Source organism: Cryptomeria japonica, chromosome 11 (genome assembly GCF_030272615.1).
Source record: "Cryptomeria japonica chromosome 11, Sugi_1.0, whole genome shotgun sequence".
NCBI lineage: Eukaryota > Viridiplantae > Streptophyta > Pinopsida > Cupressales > Cupressaceae > Cryptomeria > Cryptomeria japonica.
This window is the reverse complement of record NC_081415.1, coordinates 284,496,322-284,515,961: the sequence shown is the minus strand read 5'-3', so window position 1 is coordinate 284,515,961 and position 19,640 is coordinate 284,496,322. Positions and strand designations below refer to the sequence as shown.

General features: G+C 36.3%; 1 protein-coding gene across 1 annotated transcript in view; it reads left to right on the top strand.

Moving 5' to 3' along the window:
* Window positions 1–15,696, top strand: part of LOC131860181 (uncharacterized) — a 30,444-nt gene extending 14,748 nt beyond the window's left edge. The window contains exons 2-3 of the mRNA XM_059214558.1: window positions 10,796–11,344; window positions 15,692–15,696. Coding sequence (XP_059070541.1) covers window positions 10,796–11,344; window positions 15,692–15,696 — 554 coding nt within the window. The remainder of the gene's footprint in view (window positions 1–10,795; window positions 11,345–15,691) is intronic.
* The last annotated feature ends 3,944 nt before the right edge of the window (window positions 15,697–19,640 follow it).

Sequence of the window (19,640 nt, the reverse complement as noted above, 5' to 3'; positions counted from 1 at the left end):
ATTACACAAGGTTTGTTATCTCCAAATCTTACTACATCGCCATCATACTTCTCCATACTCAAAAATTTACCTTTATCACATGTCATATGATGTGAACAACCACTGTCAATCACCCATTCATGGTTCTCATCGATCTTACCAACCAAAGATTTCTCTTCAACAATACAACTTGTAGAATCAACAGATATCGGATCATCCTCCTTGATAGAAATGAAAACAAATTCATCTTCAAAATTCACTTTCTCAAACTTCTCATCAGTCTCACCTTCATCAGTAGTTGTGAGGTAGGAAAATGAGCATAAGATTCAAAGCACAAACAATTAGCTAACCACAAAACTAAATACTATGAAAGTAACTTCTATCACAAACAATAGAAGAATTGAAAACAAGACATTCAAAAGAAATTAAAACTATCACAAATGTATCCTTCAATTGACCTCCATTGTCCTTCTTTCTTCTCCAAATGTGTTGTGGCTATTACCTACAAAATGTAACTATGATAGAAGCAAGATGATAGAAAAATCGCCAGTGTGAAGATACTTGATATTTGGCTGATTGAAAAGATTGAATAAATGCATCCAATTTATAGGAAAATTGGAGAGATGAGCAAATTAGCATGAAAAGAGTTAAGGAGGCAATTCGATTCGAAAAATGAGAAAAAGGATTGAAAGAAGAAGGTTATGACACCTTTCCAATGCAAAGTGAAAGGACTAAATGTCAAGTTAAGTGCTATGACATGTTGCTATCTCAAGCACTATGACGCATGAGAAATTAATGCCTCCACTCTATGACAAGCAAAGCACGAAAATAGGGACAACTAGAGAGGAACAAATTAGTTGAAAATTAGAATTGGAAAAATTAGGAAAATGGGTGGAAAAAAGGGAATTAGAAATTAGGAGATTAGTAAATGAGGGAAAATTAGGAAATTAGGAAAAAAGGTGAAATTAGTTAATAAATTATCATTCACTAATTAATTCACAAAGGGGAGAATAATTAGCCAATTAAATGAATATTTAAGTGTGACAAGAGGAGACTTAGGGTTAAATAAAAAAATTTATTTAACCTAAAAGGGAAATGATGAATAGGATTAGATGAATAAATCATAAAACCATAGGAGAAAATTAGAGATGAAAGGATGTTGATTAGGTCATGACAAGATTAGAATGATTGATGCAATTGATATAATGTTGATTTGATCATGGTTAAATGATGAGAACTGATAATTGATAAAGTGTCGATATTGGTTGACAAGGATCAATGATAAATTGATCAATAATTGACCAAGGATAAAACTGATAGGCACCAATTAATGAGGACCAATGACTGATCAGTCCAAATTGATGAGAAATGATGATTGATTGAGATTGATGAAAGATTGATCAAATATTGATAAACTGGTTGACTTGATAAAGGTTGAATGACAATAGACCAATGACAAATCAGTCGCAAATTGATAAGGATGACAAATTGATGATTGAAAAGGATGAAAAATGATCCATAATGACTGATAATAGATTGAAGATTGGTTGAAGATGACAAAGATCAAGGACAAAACCTCAATTCGACATCAAGAAATGGTTGACGATGTCCAAGGGACGTGATAAAATGATTGACAATGATAAAGATTGAGGAAAAAAATCCTAACTCGACATGGCAAGGGGTTGACAATATCTAATTGATACGATAAAGATTAATAATGATCAAATATTGAAAGTCATGATGATATTGACAAGACCTAATTAAAAATGTGAGAAACGCAATCAAAAGAGGAAGAAATGGAGAGGAATAATAAGATATCGACAAATGATGAAGATCAAGTACGTGACATAGAAGAAATGTTGATAAGATGAAAAAACCCTAAAATAAGGTCACGCAGACATGTTAGAGTATGGCACCGCAAGAATTGACCATTTTTAAATGCCTACACTTTGCCCCTCTTTGAGACAATGCGATTTTGAGTGTTTCAAAGAACAATAAATATGCCCCAAACAACAATTAGGATATATGTATGCCCCCTCAAGGAATTGGTCGGAAAAAGCAAGAAAAGAGGCCGATTTGTCAAAAATAATGCTAGGACTAGACCAAGACGACTTCAAGGACTGACGGAAGAAATGTTAATAAGAAGAAATTAGATGAAGAACAGTTAATGGTGAAGAAAAAATTATTTTCAAAAATGCACAAAAAGTAGGTGAGAACCTTTATTTAATATGGTAAAACAGATGTAGCGCACCATGGAAATGAAGGCCAAGGTGACAATTCAATCCCTTTGTGTAAAATAGACACATCACAGACAAGGAATGATTCAAAAATAACCTAAGACATTACATGTGTCAAGGGTTGAGGTATGTGCGGCATTCACAAAGCGAATGTACTTATCAGCGACACCCAAAATATACATGCCTCGGAATGCTAGAAACACTCCACAAACAAAAGACAAAAATAAAAAAGGACGATGAGACATCCCGGTCACCCTAAATCACTTAGTGACATCATTGAGTAACATAGGAACATGATCAAAGATAAATCAAAGAAAAATAAGACTCACCAATTCAAACAAGTCAAACAAACATTTTGATTTTTGTTGCCAAAGTGATAGTTTTGATAAGATGAAAGGACAATCATGTTATTTGGTTTTAGGAAATGCAGTACCCCATCTAAGATAGGACAATATATGGCTTTGAGTATACCACACCCTATATAAAACCCATGATAATGGTTGGCAAAGGACTGATAATACTCATATTGTTTTGATTGATATGACAACTTCAACCAGTTTGAAATCTTGGTTTACTGAATAGTTCATCTATTAATACGTGATTTTGTTAAGGTGAAATGTTTATCATGTTTCCATTTTATGTCTACTCAAATGTCTGTCTATGTACAAAAGGGACAGTTTATTGGCAAAATGAACAAAAGTGATTGTTTTTTGGATTTTTGACGTTTTCTGATTTTTAGAGTCTTTGAACTTTTTAGATTTTTTTGTACTTTTTTCATGCCATTTTACAATTTTTTGTTTTATTTCAAGACATTTCCAAATTTTTTGGTTCTTTCAAGACATTTTATGGATGTCTTTTGAATTTTTTCAAGACTTTATTTGATTTTTTTTGGTTTTTTATGATTTTTGCCCTAGTGTCTAGCAAGGCAAGGTGTATGAAAAAAGGATAAATAAGCTTCCTAAAATGTTGGTGGATAGATAGACGATGAAGGCCATTTATGAAGGAGACATGATAGATGCAATTTTCAAGGCCTATCATGCGATGGGATAAGGGACTGCCTATGACAATATAAAGCAATGACAGGCCATGAGGGACATGTCAAGAGGTTATCGAAACCATGTTTAGTATTTTACATCCTTATGTCAGATCAAGATCAAGGGACGGAAAAGAGTGTATGGATGTCAAAAAGATAAGAAAGATAAAAAATGGATAAGGGATATGGATGAAAGGTTGTGATAGGCTAAGGGATAGTGAAAGAAGGTCGAAATAAGCCAAGGAATATGGACGAAAGGTTATAATAAGCCAATGGATAAAGACCAAAAGCTATGATAGACTGAAGTCTACAAACAGGAAGCATGACATTCATGAAGATCCTCAACCTTGTCAAGATCAAAGGTGAAAAAGGGAATGTGGAAAAAATAGGATAATGGAAGTTATGACAAGGATACGATAGGATATGACAAATGATAGGATAATAGGACATGATAGGGAAATATGATATGATAGGATAGCATAAATGAAAATTTCCCCCAAGTATGGTATGCAAGATGTTCACATATTATACATGATGCATGTTTGCCAAGTTTTCATCATGTTACTTTCCCAAGGTGCCTGTTTGCCAAGTTCTCACAAGAGGATGAATTATTTTTCTTTATTCTTTTCGTTTTCTTTTTTTCTTTTCTTTTTTTTTTGTATTTTTGACTTTTTAGCAGAAAGTCGACATAGAACAGGGGATAGAAGAAGGAATCAAGCATATTTTCATTTGGATATAAACTGTGAAAAAAGTGGACCATGAGAAATTAAATCATGTGCAAAGATGTTGTCAGGATAACGACATGGAAATAAAATGGGACTAAGGTAAATGACTTATGCAAAATATCGGATCAAACGGACGAAAGGATGGAAAAGAGGGGGTGGAATATTTGGGCTTGAGTAGATGGGAACATTGCCAAGATCAGCATTGATACACACCTTGAGGGGTGATGGACTGATGGAGGAAAAGTGAATTTTTAATTTTGGGGTTTTGATGGAGGAATAGGCAGGACATAAGGACCCAAAATGGATGAAGAAGGCGATCGAGGAATAGATTTGAAAGGTTTGAATGGAGGAATAGAAATTTTGGATGCCAAGTTTGATTTCTCTTTAAAATGTTGTGCTTCAAGGAGCCACTTGGGAATCCATGTGGTTTTTTATTTTTCATTATGTTGTGGTTCCTCAAAATGCATTGCTTGCACGAGTGATTTAGGAACCCATATAGATCTTGTCTTTTCTTTCTTTCTCTCGGCGGGCCTTTGTGGCCATTTGAACATTTTTTTTTCTTTTTGTATCATATTTTACTTTGTTTTGACATGTCAATTAGACTGGACATGTTGATCCTTGACTGTATATGGATTTCTATACTTATGACTTTTATGCATGGCATCCAAATTGCTTGTAGAAGGAAAGGAACGCATGGATGGATAGGAATGAAATGGATTTCATTTGGATGGATGGAAGGTGCTCAAAGATGTGTGCCTTTTTTTATCCCGCATAGGGGATGAAGGGATATATGGACCTAAGATGGATGGAAGAGATGAAGGGCTAGGTGTATGTTTGGATTTTGATGGAGGGATACCAATGTCTTGAGGAATGTCATTGGGGCCATGACCATTAATATTCTCTTTAATAAGGAGGGGTTCTTTCTTGTGAAGGTAAGCCCCTTTGCCTTTATGAATATTTTGACCTGTAGGATACTCTTTGCTTTGGGAAGAAGACATGAGTCTATTATGAAGTGGATGTGATATGGGATCATGAAGAGGATCAGACTTGGCCAAAGTTGAGGAACCAATTATGCATGTAGGGGGTTATTGAACATCTTTCACCAACATATTAGAATCATGAGGAGAATAAATATCACTAGGGAGATCAAGATCATGAGGGGGACTAGGATCAATGATAGGATCTTCATGAGATAGAGTGGGAAGAATAATGGGATCATCAAAAGAAATGGGATCTTGGAGTGTATATGGAGGATTAAGGCATGGAGATGGAGGAACAATGGATCTTGTGGAGGATTTAAAGGGATGATGGGGTCCTATGGAAGACATGGAGGATTAAGACATGGAGATGGAGGAACAAAGGATTCTTGTGGAGGATTTAAAGGGATAATTGTATCTTGACAAGGAGGAAGATCATTGGATTCCTCTTTAAAGGTGCTATTCTCTTGAATTTCAATGGGATCATTGGAAAGGATGGAGGGGATATCTTGATCTTTCTCAGGTAGTGGAATGTCAATGAGATTTTGGGTAGGATGGACAAGAATAAGGGAATCATCATGAGTGTGTGGGAAAATGGGATCTTGGTCATCGATTGGAGGGAATCATAAAGTTTCATGATCTTGATCCTGATTTGTTTTAGGACTCATTTCTTTGTGCTCTAAATCGTCCTCTTGAGATGGGTTTGGACTTTGAACATGTGTGGGGGATTTTGGAAAGGAATCAATGCTTTGACATGAAGGAAAGGGACTTTGAATGAATCCTCTAAAATAAGTTTGACAGCTAATGAAGCACATGGTGACATTGGGTCTAGCATTTTCTAAGCATGGCAAGGATGTGCATCATGAATTGGATTAGCTTGGCAATCAATTTTGGATAGCCCTTGGGAAATTTCATCCTTGGGTGCATTGTTTGATGAGGGTGTTATGGAAGGTTCTTTTGAAACTTTGAAAGGTGTAGGGATAGATGCCACTGGATATTCAATTTGCTTATGAGGGGATAAGCCATTGCTAGACATAGGTATATGATTTTTATCTTTCTCAGAAGGATCGCTTAAGATTTTCTTTAAGAGTTGTATAAAAGATCTACCTTTCTTTCGAGACACATTTGAATCCTTGCGAGGTTTTGACATGATTGGGTTTTGATTTTCAGCTTGTTTGGAAAGAATTTGGTCTTGATTTGATGTCATGTTTTGATGTTGAATTAGTTTTTGGTTGAATTGCTCTAAAATGTTTAGAATTTGGTTTGATTTGTGTTGCAACTTTTTTTTTTGAATTGTTGGTTGTAGTTGTTGACATTGATATGTTGATTGAACTTCTTGTTGATATTCCACAATTGGTTGAACCACTTGTTGAGGTTGTATGGATAGTTGGACATATTGTTTAAATTGCACCATTGGTTGTGTTGGTTGGATTTGTTGGACCATGTGTAAGTTAGACTAGTAGGAAGGATATATTACTTGTGAAGGTTGAGTCTCATAAGAATATGAAGGTTGGTATGACTCCAATTCCAATTCTGATTTTGAGTCTGAGTCAAAGTTTAATTCTCTTATGATTGATGGTATTTGATTTTCTCTCATCATTTTCTCTAACCAAATTGCATGTGGGCTAGGATCAGTCTTGTTTGAACTAAGATTTTGATGTTTTAGATGCAAACTTGAGGTTTGGTTTTGAATGATTGCTTTATTTGAGGATGATCTGCCAGGTCCTGGTTGCAATGGTTGGAAGATTGGTTCAAAATTTGGTGGTGGTCCCAATTGAATGATTTCATACTCTGGTAACATGTTTGTAGGTGCACCAACATTTGGATTGAAGTTTGGTTGTATGATATTTTCTTGTTGTTGGATTGGATAGAATTGTGATTGTCTCAACTGGGTATCATCCATTGGAAAAGACATGGCTTGATATGTTGATTCGTGTGATTTCCTATACTTAGACCTTGTTTCAATAGGCATGTCACTATGCAATACAATACTTTTTTGGATTTTGATTTTAAGATTGATGTATGAAACTAATGCAACCTAAAAGGATAACAATGCAACATATGTTTTATTTTTGGAAGGATGAGGGTATGCAACTAAATACTACCTAGATGATTGACAATGCAACTTATGTTTTTTCACTTTTGAAGATTTGGACAAACTTTTTTTTGAATGAAAACCTAAAGACACAACCTTGGGAAATTTAAATGAAGCCAAGACCTTAAAAAAACAAGAGGACAAAGGACCAAATGACAATAGGATAAAATGAGGATGTCTCACCTATATGCTTGGATACTAAGCTAGGTTTGACAAAATGATGTTTGACAAGAACATAAGTTTTAAACAAGGTCAAGACTCCCCAACAACAACTTAGGGTTTAATCTAGAGATTTGAATATTTGAAGTTTGGCAAAACCTAATTTTGAGACTAAATGTAAGAGGACAATGATAATGGCAAAGACCTAGGGTATGATTTGAACCAAGAATGTGATGTGAAATAAGGATATGGTATGATATGAAAATGATCTAAGGATATGATATGATATGGAAAAATTATATGAACCAAGGATATGAATTCAAATGCATGACAATGTCAACCTAAGGCAAGACCTACGGTTTTGGACTTTGCAATGATATGATCTAATACAAGAGAAGGATATGCAAGGCAATAATATGACCTAAGTGAAAACCTAGATATGGTATGACAATGCAATGAAAACTTTGGGAAATGATTCTTAACCACAAATTAAATGGACTAAAATGAAGAGTAATGATTATGTCCTAAGATCTAAGTTTGGACTATGCAAAGTCTTACCCTAAGTGACATGTATTTCAAGACAAGGATTTCCAATGTTTTGAAGAGCCATGTTTGAATGTTGGATGAATATTTGGACAAGAATTTGGACCTTTGTTTGAACATTGTTTTGAATTTGGTTTGGAGAATGTTTGGACTTGCTTGAAAATGACTTTTTGTGACACTTATATTTTTTATTCAACTTTTGGCAAACATAGAAGACAAAATGTTTGTTGGACTTTGACCCAAACCAATCGTTCACATTCATAACATTTCCTAAGGCTGGCAAGGACAATAATTATTGAATCCTCTTATCATAAAATATCATATTCAACTGGATAGCTAGAAGCTTGGTAGCACTGGCTCCCCTCCATGACACTCACTTTTATGGGCATACCAAGCTTTGAATTCAAGGGAGATCACTTCCTAAGAATTTACTATCTCTAATTGAGGGGTACATGAGAGGTTTCTTTGACATGCACGTATCACAATGCCTGAGTCAAAAAATAGAGGGATTTTGGTCTCTAGACACAAGAGGTTTTAGTCAGGGCATGCATCTGGGTGGGCATAGATCTGGTGAATTTAATCATCGCTATGCCATTCCAGCACCCGTTGTTTATAACTTTTGTTGCAAACACAGTTATTTAGAGTAGTTTGGAAGAGCTTGGCCTTAATCTTTCACCACTTTGGGTCATTCCCTCTCACTAATGCCTATGCGAAGTGTCAGGAAAGTTGAGAGGCAGGCCCACTTCTAAGGGTAAAAATACATAAGAAAGATGAAAGAAAACATAGCATACATGGTATTCATTAACCCTTAGAAAACAAAATGTGCAACTATTCTAAAAATTGCAAACAATTAGTTTTGATGAAATTCTTTGACTGCGTCCTACATCAAATAAATTAGTAGTTTCAATGACATATTTTTCCCACGAATGCCAATATGCTGCATAAATCATCAATAAAATATCCAATGTGTACCCCTACTTAGAAAGCTAGATGAAGATTGTGGGGTTAATTTTAATACCTTATGAATTGAAATGATAATTTATTGTTCATTCAGTCCCCTCATTAGACTATGTGATGATTCATTTTGAAACCCTTAGTAGATTGTAATGAGATATTATTTTTGATTGACCTCCTAATTAGGCTATGTGAGGAATTGTTGTTCATTAAAACTTCCTAATTAGGCTATGTGAAGAATTGTTGTTAATTAAAACCCTCTAACTAAACTATGTGAAGAATTGTTGTTCATTAAAACCCTCTAATTAAACTATGTGAAGAATTGTTATTTATTGCATTTTAAGAAATCCTACATAAATCATTGTTTAGACTCCATAAAACCCACATGCAACAATAGATCCTCTCATAAATCCAGCATGGAATAACAAATTAGTTCAAAAAACCTGCATACAACAATGGATTAGTGCAAAAAACCTGCATGCAACAATGGATTAGTGCAAAAAACACACATGCAACAACAAATATAAAGGAGTTGAGAAAATACAACACCATAGGAGCCTGAAGATCTTCTGCAAGCTGAATAACCTGTTACAAGGAGAAGAAATGAAGCAAAATCTGAAGAACATACAAAACACAGAGAATATGCTCAAAAAGAGAGAGCTCAATATTCACAAAAATATGTAATGTGATTCTTACAATGAAAAGAAAGAACTCAACCTTTAATAGGTCAAGAAACCCTAAAAAGGGAAAACCTAGGTTTGCACATAATAATTAATTAAAATAATTAATTATATGCACCTAAAGTTAGCTTAAGTGTAAAAGAGATAAAGGGAACTTAAATAATTAAACAAAGAATATTTAATTAATCAAGTAAATACCTGAACAGTCTAACACCCCCCCTTAAGCTAGACTTAGGGAGAAGCTAAAACCTAGAATAGCTACTGAAAGCAATAAAGATGGGTTCCCGGCAACAAGGCCTGATCAGGTACCCAAATACAATGAAATCTCTATGAACTGGAGAAATAGAGAAAACCACATGGGAACAAAACTCTACTCCAAAAAGAGATGGAAAATAATATCACTGAAGCATGAAGACCCTGCAAACTCTGTCAAAGAATAACTGTTGATCTGAAGAACATCCACTGAACTAGAACATGACCAGGTAGAGAAGACTGTAATCTACATGAGTGCCCTCAAATGACACTACTCGAATCAGGAGGCAAACAAGGCAAAAACAACTGAAATCGAAGATGCAAATGGCATGAGAAACCAAAGCCTGAAGAGCTGATCAATCGAACCACGGAAGCATTAGAACCAACAGGATAAACCTCCCAATAATGTGGAAGTGGGAGAGGGACAGGAACACTGAAAAGGACAGCCAAAAACAACTGCATGATGAAGAACCAAGAACATCAAAGGTGCTGAGACACATCATCATGAGGCGAATGTCATGGAAGGAACACTCACTTGACAAAGGAAGATGGCAAACAAAGGCAAACATCAACCCCCTCATGGCACTTGATCAACAGTGCATGTACAACAAGACACAATATGTGCAAGATTCCAAGTAAACAATGCATTATGGCACTTTATCTCAGTGCGTTTGCATAATTACAAGCTACAATTATAAGAAGACTAGAAATAGAAACGAGAATCAAAACAGAGACACCCTACTCAGAAAAGAGATCCCAGGACCTGAAACAACCACGATATCCACTAGAGTGCTGAAAAGCGAAAAATTGAATAAAATATGCATGGAACAAAAGCTGGAAATAAAACCCATTTTTTTGGAAAGTACACAGCACAAGCTTTCCAAAAATATAAAGTTTTTGAAAAATGGAGTTCGGATGCTCATTCTACATCTCCCGGAGTGCAAAAAAGAGACCTCACTTTGACTGTAAAAAAACAAAGTCAAATAGAAAAATTGGAAAAAATTACCAACACCATGAGGTCGGCCTCGGAACCAGCTTTTTGATGCCTATTTGTTTTCAAAAAAATGACTCTGTATGCCTAAGATAGGGCCAAAAAACCAAACCCCCCCTGAAAAAGCCAAAAAAGGGGGTCTGGTTGCTTGTTGGTGGTCCGATGGCCAGTGGGCGGAGCTCCGGTGGCGCACCGGTGGCGGCCAGGTGGCAGGGCGGTGACCGGGTGGCGGCCCGGTGGCCGAGCAGTGGCCGATCAAAAAAAAACCAGGGAGCCGGAGTGGCGGCCAGGAACTGAGCGGCGAGCTGGGGCCGCAGGCAGGTGGGGGCCGCAGGCGGCAGCGGAAGGCGGCGGGCGCAAGGAGAGGCGGCGGCCGGGGAGACGAGCTGTGGGCGGCGGCCGAGAACTGAGCGGTGAGCTGGGGGCCGCAGGCGGGGGGCGCAGGGAGAGGCAGCGGCTGGGGAGAGGAGTTGCGAGCGGCGGCCGACGGGGAGAAGCGACGGCCGGCGAGCGGAGCGGCGGCCGGCGAGGAGAAGCGACGGCCGGTGGGGACGGAAGCCAGGGACCTGCAACGACCGGCGAGGAGAAGCGGCCGGCGGGGCCGGAGACCGGGCCGGCGGTGGCCAGAGACCAGAAAAAAACACTGGAAAGGGCCGCCAGTGGGGGCTGCAGAGGCCGGATTGACAGGTCTGACAGGCCTGTCAGTCCGATACCCTGCGGTACCCCCAAACCCCCAAAAAAAAAAATTTCCCTTTTTTTTTTCACTTTTTTGAAAAAAAAAAAATTTTAAAAGCAAATTTCAGCCTGCATGCCGTAAAAAGGCAAATTTTTAATTTTTTTGAATTTTTTTCTCGATCTGCGTGCCAAGGTCGTACGCCCTGGATCTGAGAAAAAAAATGCTTCCAGAGGCTCAGGAACCAAAATAGGTCAAATTTTATATGACCATAGGGGTTTTCAGGCCTTCTAAGCATGATGGTGAGGTCCGTTTAGGCCCAAAGTGCTCAGAAAAAAAAAACTCAAACCCTAGGTACATAAAAAATTCTTGAAACCCCAGATCTGCTTCCAAAGCAAAAAATTCTCAAAACAAGAACAGGCAGTTGTAGATCCGACGCTCTGATACCATAAAGGAGTTGAGAAAATATAACACCATAGGAGCCTGAAGATCTTCTGTAAGCCGAATAACCTGTTACAAGAAGAAGCAATGAAGCAAAATCTGAAGAACATACAAAACATAGAGAATATGCTCAAAAAGAGAGAGCTCAATATTCACAAAAATATGTAATGTGATTCTTACAATGAAAAGAAAGAACTCAACCTTTAATAGGTCAAGAAACCCTAAAAAGGGAAAACCTAGGTTTGCACATAATAATTAATTAAAATAATTAATTATATGCACCTAAAGTTAGCTTAAGTGTAAAAGAGATAAAGGGAACTTAAATAATTAAACAAAGAATGTTTAATTAATCAAGTAAATACCCGAATACTCTAACAAAATAAACGCTTGAAACCTACATGCAACAACATATTAGCACCAAAAACTTTCATGCAAGAACAAATCCACACATAAAGCCTGCATGAAAATATTAGACTCCCAAAATTATCAAATTTAATGTGTTCATGTCGGGTTCACCAAAAAATATGAGGTAGGAAAATGAGCATAAGATTCAGAGCACAAAAAATTAGCCAAGCACAAAGTTAAAATGCTATGAAAGTAACTCCTATCACAATCAATAGAAGAATTAAAAACAAGACATTCAAAAGAAATGAAAACCATCACCAATGTCTCCTTCAATTGACCTCCATTGTCCTTCTTTCTCCTCCAAATGTGTTGTAGCTATCACCTACAAAATGCAAGTGTGATAGAAGCAAGATGATAGAAAGCTAGTGTGAGGATACTTGAGATGTGGTTGATTGAAAAGATTGAAGAAATGCATCCAATTTATAGGCAAATTGGAGAGATGAGAAAATTAGCATGAAAAGAGTTAAGGAGGCAATTTGATTTGAAAATTGGGAAAAAGGATTGAAAGAAGAAGGTTATGACACCTTCTATGTCATATATCATGACATATTTCAATGCAAAGTGCAATAACTAAATGCCAAGTTAAGTGCTATGACATGTTGCTATGTCAAGCACTATGATGCATGAGCAATTCATGCCTCCACTCTATGACAAGCGAAGCATGAAAATAGGGACAACTAGAGAGGAACAAATTAGTTTGAAATTAGAATTGGAAAAATTAGGAAAATAGGTTGAAAAAAAGGGAATTAGAAATTAGGAAATTAGTAAATGAGGGAAAATTAGGAAATTAGGAAATTAGGAAAAAAGGTGAAATTAATTAATAAATTGTCATTCACTAATTAATTCACAAAGGGGAGAATAATTAGCCAATCAAATGAATATTTAATTGTGACAAGAGGAGACGTAGCGTTAAATAAATAAATTTATTTAACTAAAAAGGGAAATGGTGAATAGGATTAGATGAATAAATCATAAAACCCTAGGAGAAAATTAGAGATGAAAGAATGTTGATTAGGTCATGACAAGATTGGAATGATTGATGCAATTGATATAATGTTTATTTAATCATGGTTAAATGATGAGAACTGATAATTGATAAAGTGTCAATATTGGCTGACAAGGAACAATGATAAATTGATCAATAATTGACCAAGGATAAAAGTGATAGGCACCAATTAATGAGGACCAATGACTGATCAGTCCAAATTGATGAGAAATGATGATTGATTGAGATAGATGACAAATTGATCAAAAATTGATAAAATGATCGACTTGATAAAGGTTGAATGACAATAGACAAATAATGAATCGGTCACAAATTGATAAGGAATTGACAAACTGATTATTGACAAGGATGCAAAATTATCCAAAATGACTGATAATAGATTGAAGATTGGTTGAAGACGAAAAAGATCAAGGACAAAAGCTCAATTCGACATCAAGAAAGGTTGACGATGTCCAAGGGACATGATTAAATGAATGAAAATGATAAATATTAAGGACAAAAATCCTTATTCGACATGGTGAAGGGTTGACAATGTCCAATTGATATGATAAAGATTAATAATGACCAAAGATTGAAAGTCATGATGATATCGACAAGACCTAATTGAAAATGCGAGAAATACAATCGAAAGAGGAAGAAAGGCATAGGAATATCAAGATGTCAAGAAATGATGAAGATCAAGTGTGCGACATAGAATAAATGTTAATAAGATGCAAAAACCCTAAAATAAGGTTACACAAACATGTTAGAGTATGGTGCTGCAAGCGTTGACCGTTTTTAAACACCTACAATAGCATAATAACATTTCTTCTGATATGTATACTTTTGGTTAGTCTTGTAAGGCTTATCATACTTTGATACTTTTTCCGCTCTTTTAGGACACCTAGAAGAAAAATGACCAATCTTATTGCATGGAAAAAATTTCAAAGGTAACTTCCCTTCATACTTACTAGCTTCCTTAGGAAATCTTCTAGCAATAAGTGATTCAATCTCTTCCAATTCTCTTTCTTGCTCTTCCATCTCTCTCATTTCTCTTTCATATTTGGAAACCCTAGTTGAACTTTCTCCTGGATCATACTTTAGCTTCTTGGATACACTAGATTTATATGCAGTCTTAGTTTTACCATGTGATTCACCAAGTTCGCTTAATTCAAAAGAAGCAAGCTTGCCAACTAGCATATCTCTTGTCACAGTTGTCACAGTCTGGATCTCATCCAATTAATTAAATTAAGATTTAATTAATATCCCTATTCTTCTAATCACCTGTTAATTAAATTAAGATTTAATTAATATACCCTTCTTCTATCTAAGCCATTTAATTAAATCCCCCTTCTATCCCATTTAATTAAAATCCCCCTTCTAGCCCATTTAATTAAATCCCCCCACTTGCAAAATCTTACAAATGCAAGTTGCAACCACAATTGAAAGAAATAAATTTTATTTTAATTAAATTCTATTTTCCCCACCCACTTGCATTTTCCTACATCTCCCACTTGTCTCCTAAACCCCTTCTAGATTCTTCTAATCAATTCTAATTTAGCCTAATCCATCTCCTAAATATTGTCACATCCCTAAGCAAAGACAAGTCACTTCTCAAAGTCTCCAAAGTCTTCAAAAACCATTAAAGGCTTTATGTCTTCAACAAGTTAACCCTCAAAGTCTTCCTAACCATTAATGATTAACTCAACCTTCTTGCATGATTAGAGACTTTCTCTCTAACTCAACCTTCATCTAACCCAAGGGTCTCATCAAGCACTCATTGCTTTGACCATGGTTATCCCTTTAACCCTTGCACAAGAGTTTACCCCTTGGATAAAATCTTTATCCATTGGATAACCCTAACCTAACCTTAACCCTTACCTCCTAAGGTAACCTTCATGTCTTCTCAAGTATTTAATGCTTCTTACATCTCCTCTCAAGCAATCTTTTGTTGACAATTATCACCATTTAATTGGTGATAATTATAAACATGGATTGATAACTTTCAATCCTAGCTCTTGTTGAGATTAGTCAATCTGAAGCCTCGATTGCCCTATTTTCACTATAAATAGACCACATTCCTTCTTCAAAACAATCAAGTCTTTGTGCATCAAAATTATAGTCTCATAACATTAAGCATATTATCTCTCTTTGATAGAATAGCATTTTAGATCATTTTGATAGCATTATAATCTTAGATATATTATGTTAATCTCATATCATGTTAGCTTCATCTTAGTATCATTTTCATACTAGTTCAAGCTTCATATCAATATCTTGCATCCTATCATCATCTAGTTTCATATATAAATCATCACTAAGATCATGGTTGCATTCCATTTAGATCTTAGAATCATTTAAATCTTGTTCTTTAGGTTGTCATCTTAAAGAATCAAGTGCTCTTCCAAGCTGAGAGCCACCTTGAATCTTGAAGATCCTTGGAGATAGAGGAACATAAAACTATTTTAAAGAGTTTAGATTCATTTAACTTGCTTTGTTTGGATTTCTAACCTCTAATGCAATGTTTCATGTGTGTGTTTGAATTTTTTTCTCCTCTTGCAGGTTGATACCACATTTCCAGCATACATTTCTGGCAAATACCAATCAGGAACCTTCAAATATAAACACCACCAACAATACCCAAGGCAACAACACAAATCAAGGAACTAATCCGAATCCCAAGGGTAACACCAACAATTTCCCAAATAGATGCATTTACACACCCTTGGGGCAATCCTTAGAATCAACATTCCATGAACTCCAGGCAAACAAGATAATCACATTACCAACCATCAATAATTTTGAACCCCAGATCAAACCACCTTGGTGGAATGACTCGTATTTCTATGATTTTCATCAAAATAAAGGACATCACATAAATGATTGTATGAGGCTTAAAAACATTGTTCAAGATATGATCAATAGAGGTGATTTAACAATTGATGGTCTTAAGACGAATGGTGATCATGACGCCTTTAAAAATTCTCTTCTAAATTACAACAAAGAAGGAGCTTCATCATCAAACGATACATAGGGAGCTCGCATAAATCATCTGTACAACAACACTATCAATCACATATCAATAGAGGATAATCATATAAACATCATAAAGATAAAAAATAGACAAGACCATACATCAATCAATATGACAACTCAAGCTCAAAAATATGTCTTGAAAGGGCATACATCAACATCAACCACCATCCCCAAGACTCAATATGATTTGGTAAGTCTACTGCGGAGAACTCCTACTCAGATATCCATACTCGAGTTGCTCAAACTCTCACCAAAACATAAGGACATATTGGAACAAGCACTTGTTGAAACAAATGTACCTCAAGATCTAGATATTGACAAATTTCAAGCCATGGTAGCTCACATGACAGGGCCTCATTATCACACCTTTTCTGAACATGATAATATCTCTTTGAGCCATCCAAACAATACTCCCCTTCACATTGAAGTCTTAGTCTATAAACAACGAGTTGAAAGAAAATTAATAGATGGAGGAGCCGGTCTCAATATCTATACCTTAAAACTTATCCGTGCATTAGGATTCTCTAAGCAGTCTATTAATCCACACAAAAACATCACCATCAAGGTATATGATGGTGAAGAGAGATCATACAAGGGAACAGTGATACTACATATTCAGGTAGGACCAATACAAAGAGACACTATGTGCCAAGTCTTAGACATAGACCTCACATACAATATTTTATTGGGTTGTCCTTGGATACATGAAATGCAAGCGGTACCATCAACTTACCATCAATGTCTCAAATTCCCATATAATGGGCAGGAGATTTCCATCTCTACTGACAATAACCCCTTTCAATATTGCAATGCTATGGGGGCAGCCCAAGACAGCTTGGTTCCACACAACAGGGAAGCCCAAACTTCCTCAGCACCAGATCATCATCAAGAAAAGCTCAAATCTTTATCCATGGATTTCAAACAAAAGATGAAAATCAAAGAGCAAGGCATGGGAGAATACTATTTTGAACCCATGTGTCTATCCAAGTTACCAGCATCACCAAAATCTCATGGACAACCTTCTGCATCAACACATCAAGCAACGCATCCCATCACCAAGTTTGATGGCAAGTTCATTCAATTGGATACACTAGCGCATGAATTAGAAGAGAAAGACATCCTTAGCTGGCTATACAAGGATGAGGAAGAAGTCAGAGTTGCTACTATGGAGGTAGCCATACCAATACAATAGTATGGAAAAGGATTCTTGATCATGCAACGGATGGGATACAATGGAAAAGGACCTATAGGCAATCATCAAGAAGGCATTACAGAACCATTGGACCCTCCTTCATAGTTTTCCAGAGACAAACCAGGATTGGGATATGGACACAGTCTACCCCCAAGGCAGAAGCAAAATAAATATCAAAAACCTCAGTGGAAAGGAAAAACGAAATACAACAAGGACTCATGGCAAGAGGCACTACACTAAGCAGTAGAAACAATAAGGAAAGAGTGAGAATACAAGGAAAAAGAGAAACAAATAGAGGAGTTGGCCATTCAAAGAGAAGAAGCATCTTATAAGGAAGTACACCACGTTCAGGAACCTATTCAAAACAAGGCAGAATCACCTCCTGAATAAATCACTACTCCCCAAGGAGAAACAGTATATGAACATATGCAAAGAGTATAAGCAGGTTCTGATTCAGAATCAAAGAAAACTACCAGACTAGTATCAATTATCAGAGATCTCTTTTCACCTTACAACATACCTGTCAATAGCACTGAAAGACTCTGAGATAATACTTCTAAAACTAATTCTAATGACTATGAATGGGGTCATTGTTCAAATGTTACTAAAGATATTCCTGAAGGTGCTATTCATACACCCCTTTCTCAAGAAGGACAAGGCACATAATCTAGATTACTTGAATTTGGTCCACAAGATATCTACGAATCTAAGGAAAATGAGTAGCGACACTACGCGCAAGTCTACATGGAAGATGATACCATCGAAGACCTTGACAATATCATTAACTTATCCAATATCTTAGACAACCTTAACGGTACCTCTATCATGACACTTACCGCAGCCGACCTCGACCCACCCAATGACTCTTTACCGCTCATATTTCCTGATCTCATAGATTGGGATGAACCTAAACACCATGACATACCTATTTTCCCAAATGATGAATCTATTGTCCATTACCTATGTACTGTCAACCTAGAAACAGACTCTACCAGCAAACAAAATAACAATATCTACAATTGGGAGGGTGTCGAGTCTCTCAGTCACAAAAATGAAAGAAATAAGGGATCTAATGCTGAAAACCAGCCAATGGCAGCACTCGAACACAAAAAAGTCAAAATAAAGGACTCATCTGAGGGTGAAAACCATTTTAAGGCACCTAAAGATGGGAGACTTAACACTCTTCTTGAACACTATCAGGAGTGATCACCCATATTGATTGAGCCCACTCAATCAATCAACATTGGTACAGAAGAAACAACTAAAAACATACACCTAGTAGAATCTCTGACAGAAGAAGAAAAACCAGTTTATCAGATTCTTCAAAGAAAAGAAAATAAATTTTGCTTGGTCCTATGTAGATATGCCTGGAATAGATCCAAACTTAATCATGCATCATTTGTCTATTGCTCCAGGAGCTAAGCCAATCAAGAAAAAGTTAAGAAAGATTAATTCGTATGTAGCATTAATGGTCAAAGTTGAACTAAAGAAGTTATTAGATGTCAGATTTATTCGACCTATAGACTATGTTGAATGGATTTCAAACATTGTGCCAATTTCAAAACTAGATGGAAGCATCAGGATATGCACAAATTTTAGAGATGTTAACAAAGCCTATCCAAAGGATGACTTTCCTTTGCCTAGCATCGACATAATTGTAGACCTCACAGCAAGCCATGCAATACTATCATTAATGGACAGTTTCTCTAGCTATAATCAAATCAAGATAGCTCTGAAAGATCAAGATAAAACAACGTTCACCTATCCTTGGGGAATGTATTGTTGGAATGTCATGCATTTTGGCTTGAAGAATGTTGGGGCAACTTATCAAAGAGCAATGACAACAATCTTTCATGATATTATGCATGACTTCATGGAGGACTATGTGGATGATTTACTAGCTAAGTCATTTACCTGGGCAGAACATTTGGGCATATTAGATAAAATCTTTCAAAGATTGGAGAAATTCCAAGTTAGGCTAAACCCTAAGAAATGTGTTTTTGGGGTGACATCAGGCAAATTATTAGGCTACATTGTGTCAGCAAAAGGCATTGAAGTAGATCCAGCGAAGGTACAGGCTATCATGGAGATGCCACCTCCGAAGAACATTAACCAACTCTGATCTCTACAAGGATGGCTACAGTCTATCCAGCGATTCATAGCCCAATTAGCAGATAAAAGTCTACCATTCAATCATTTTCTACATAAAAACATACCATTCAGATGGGAAGCCAAGTGTGCAGAATCGTTCTATCAAATCAAGCAATATCTAATGAATCCAAC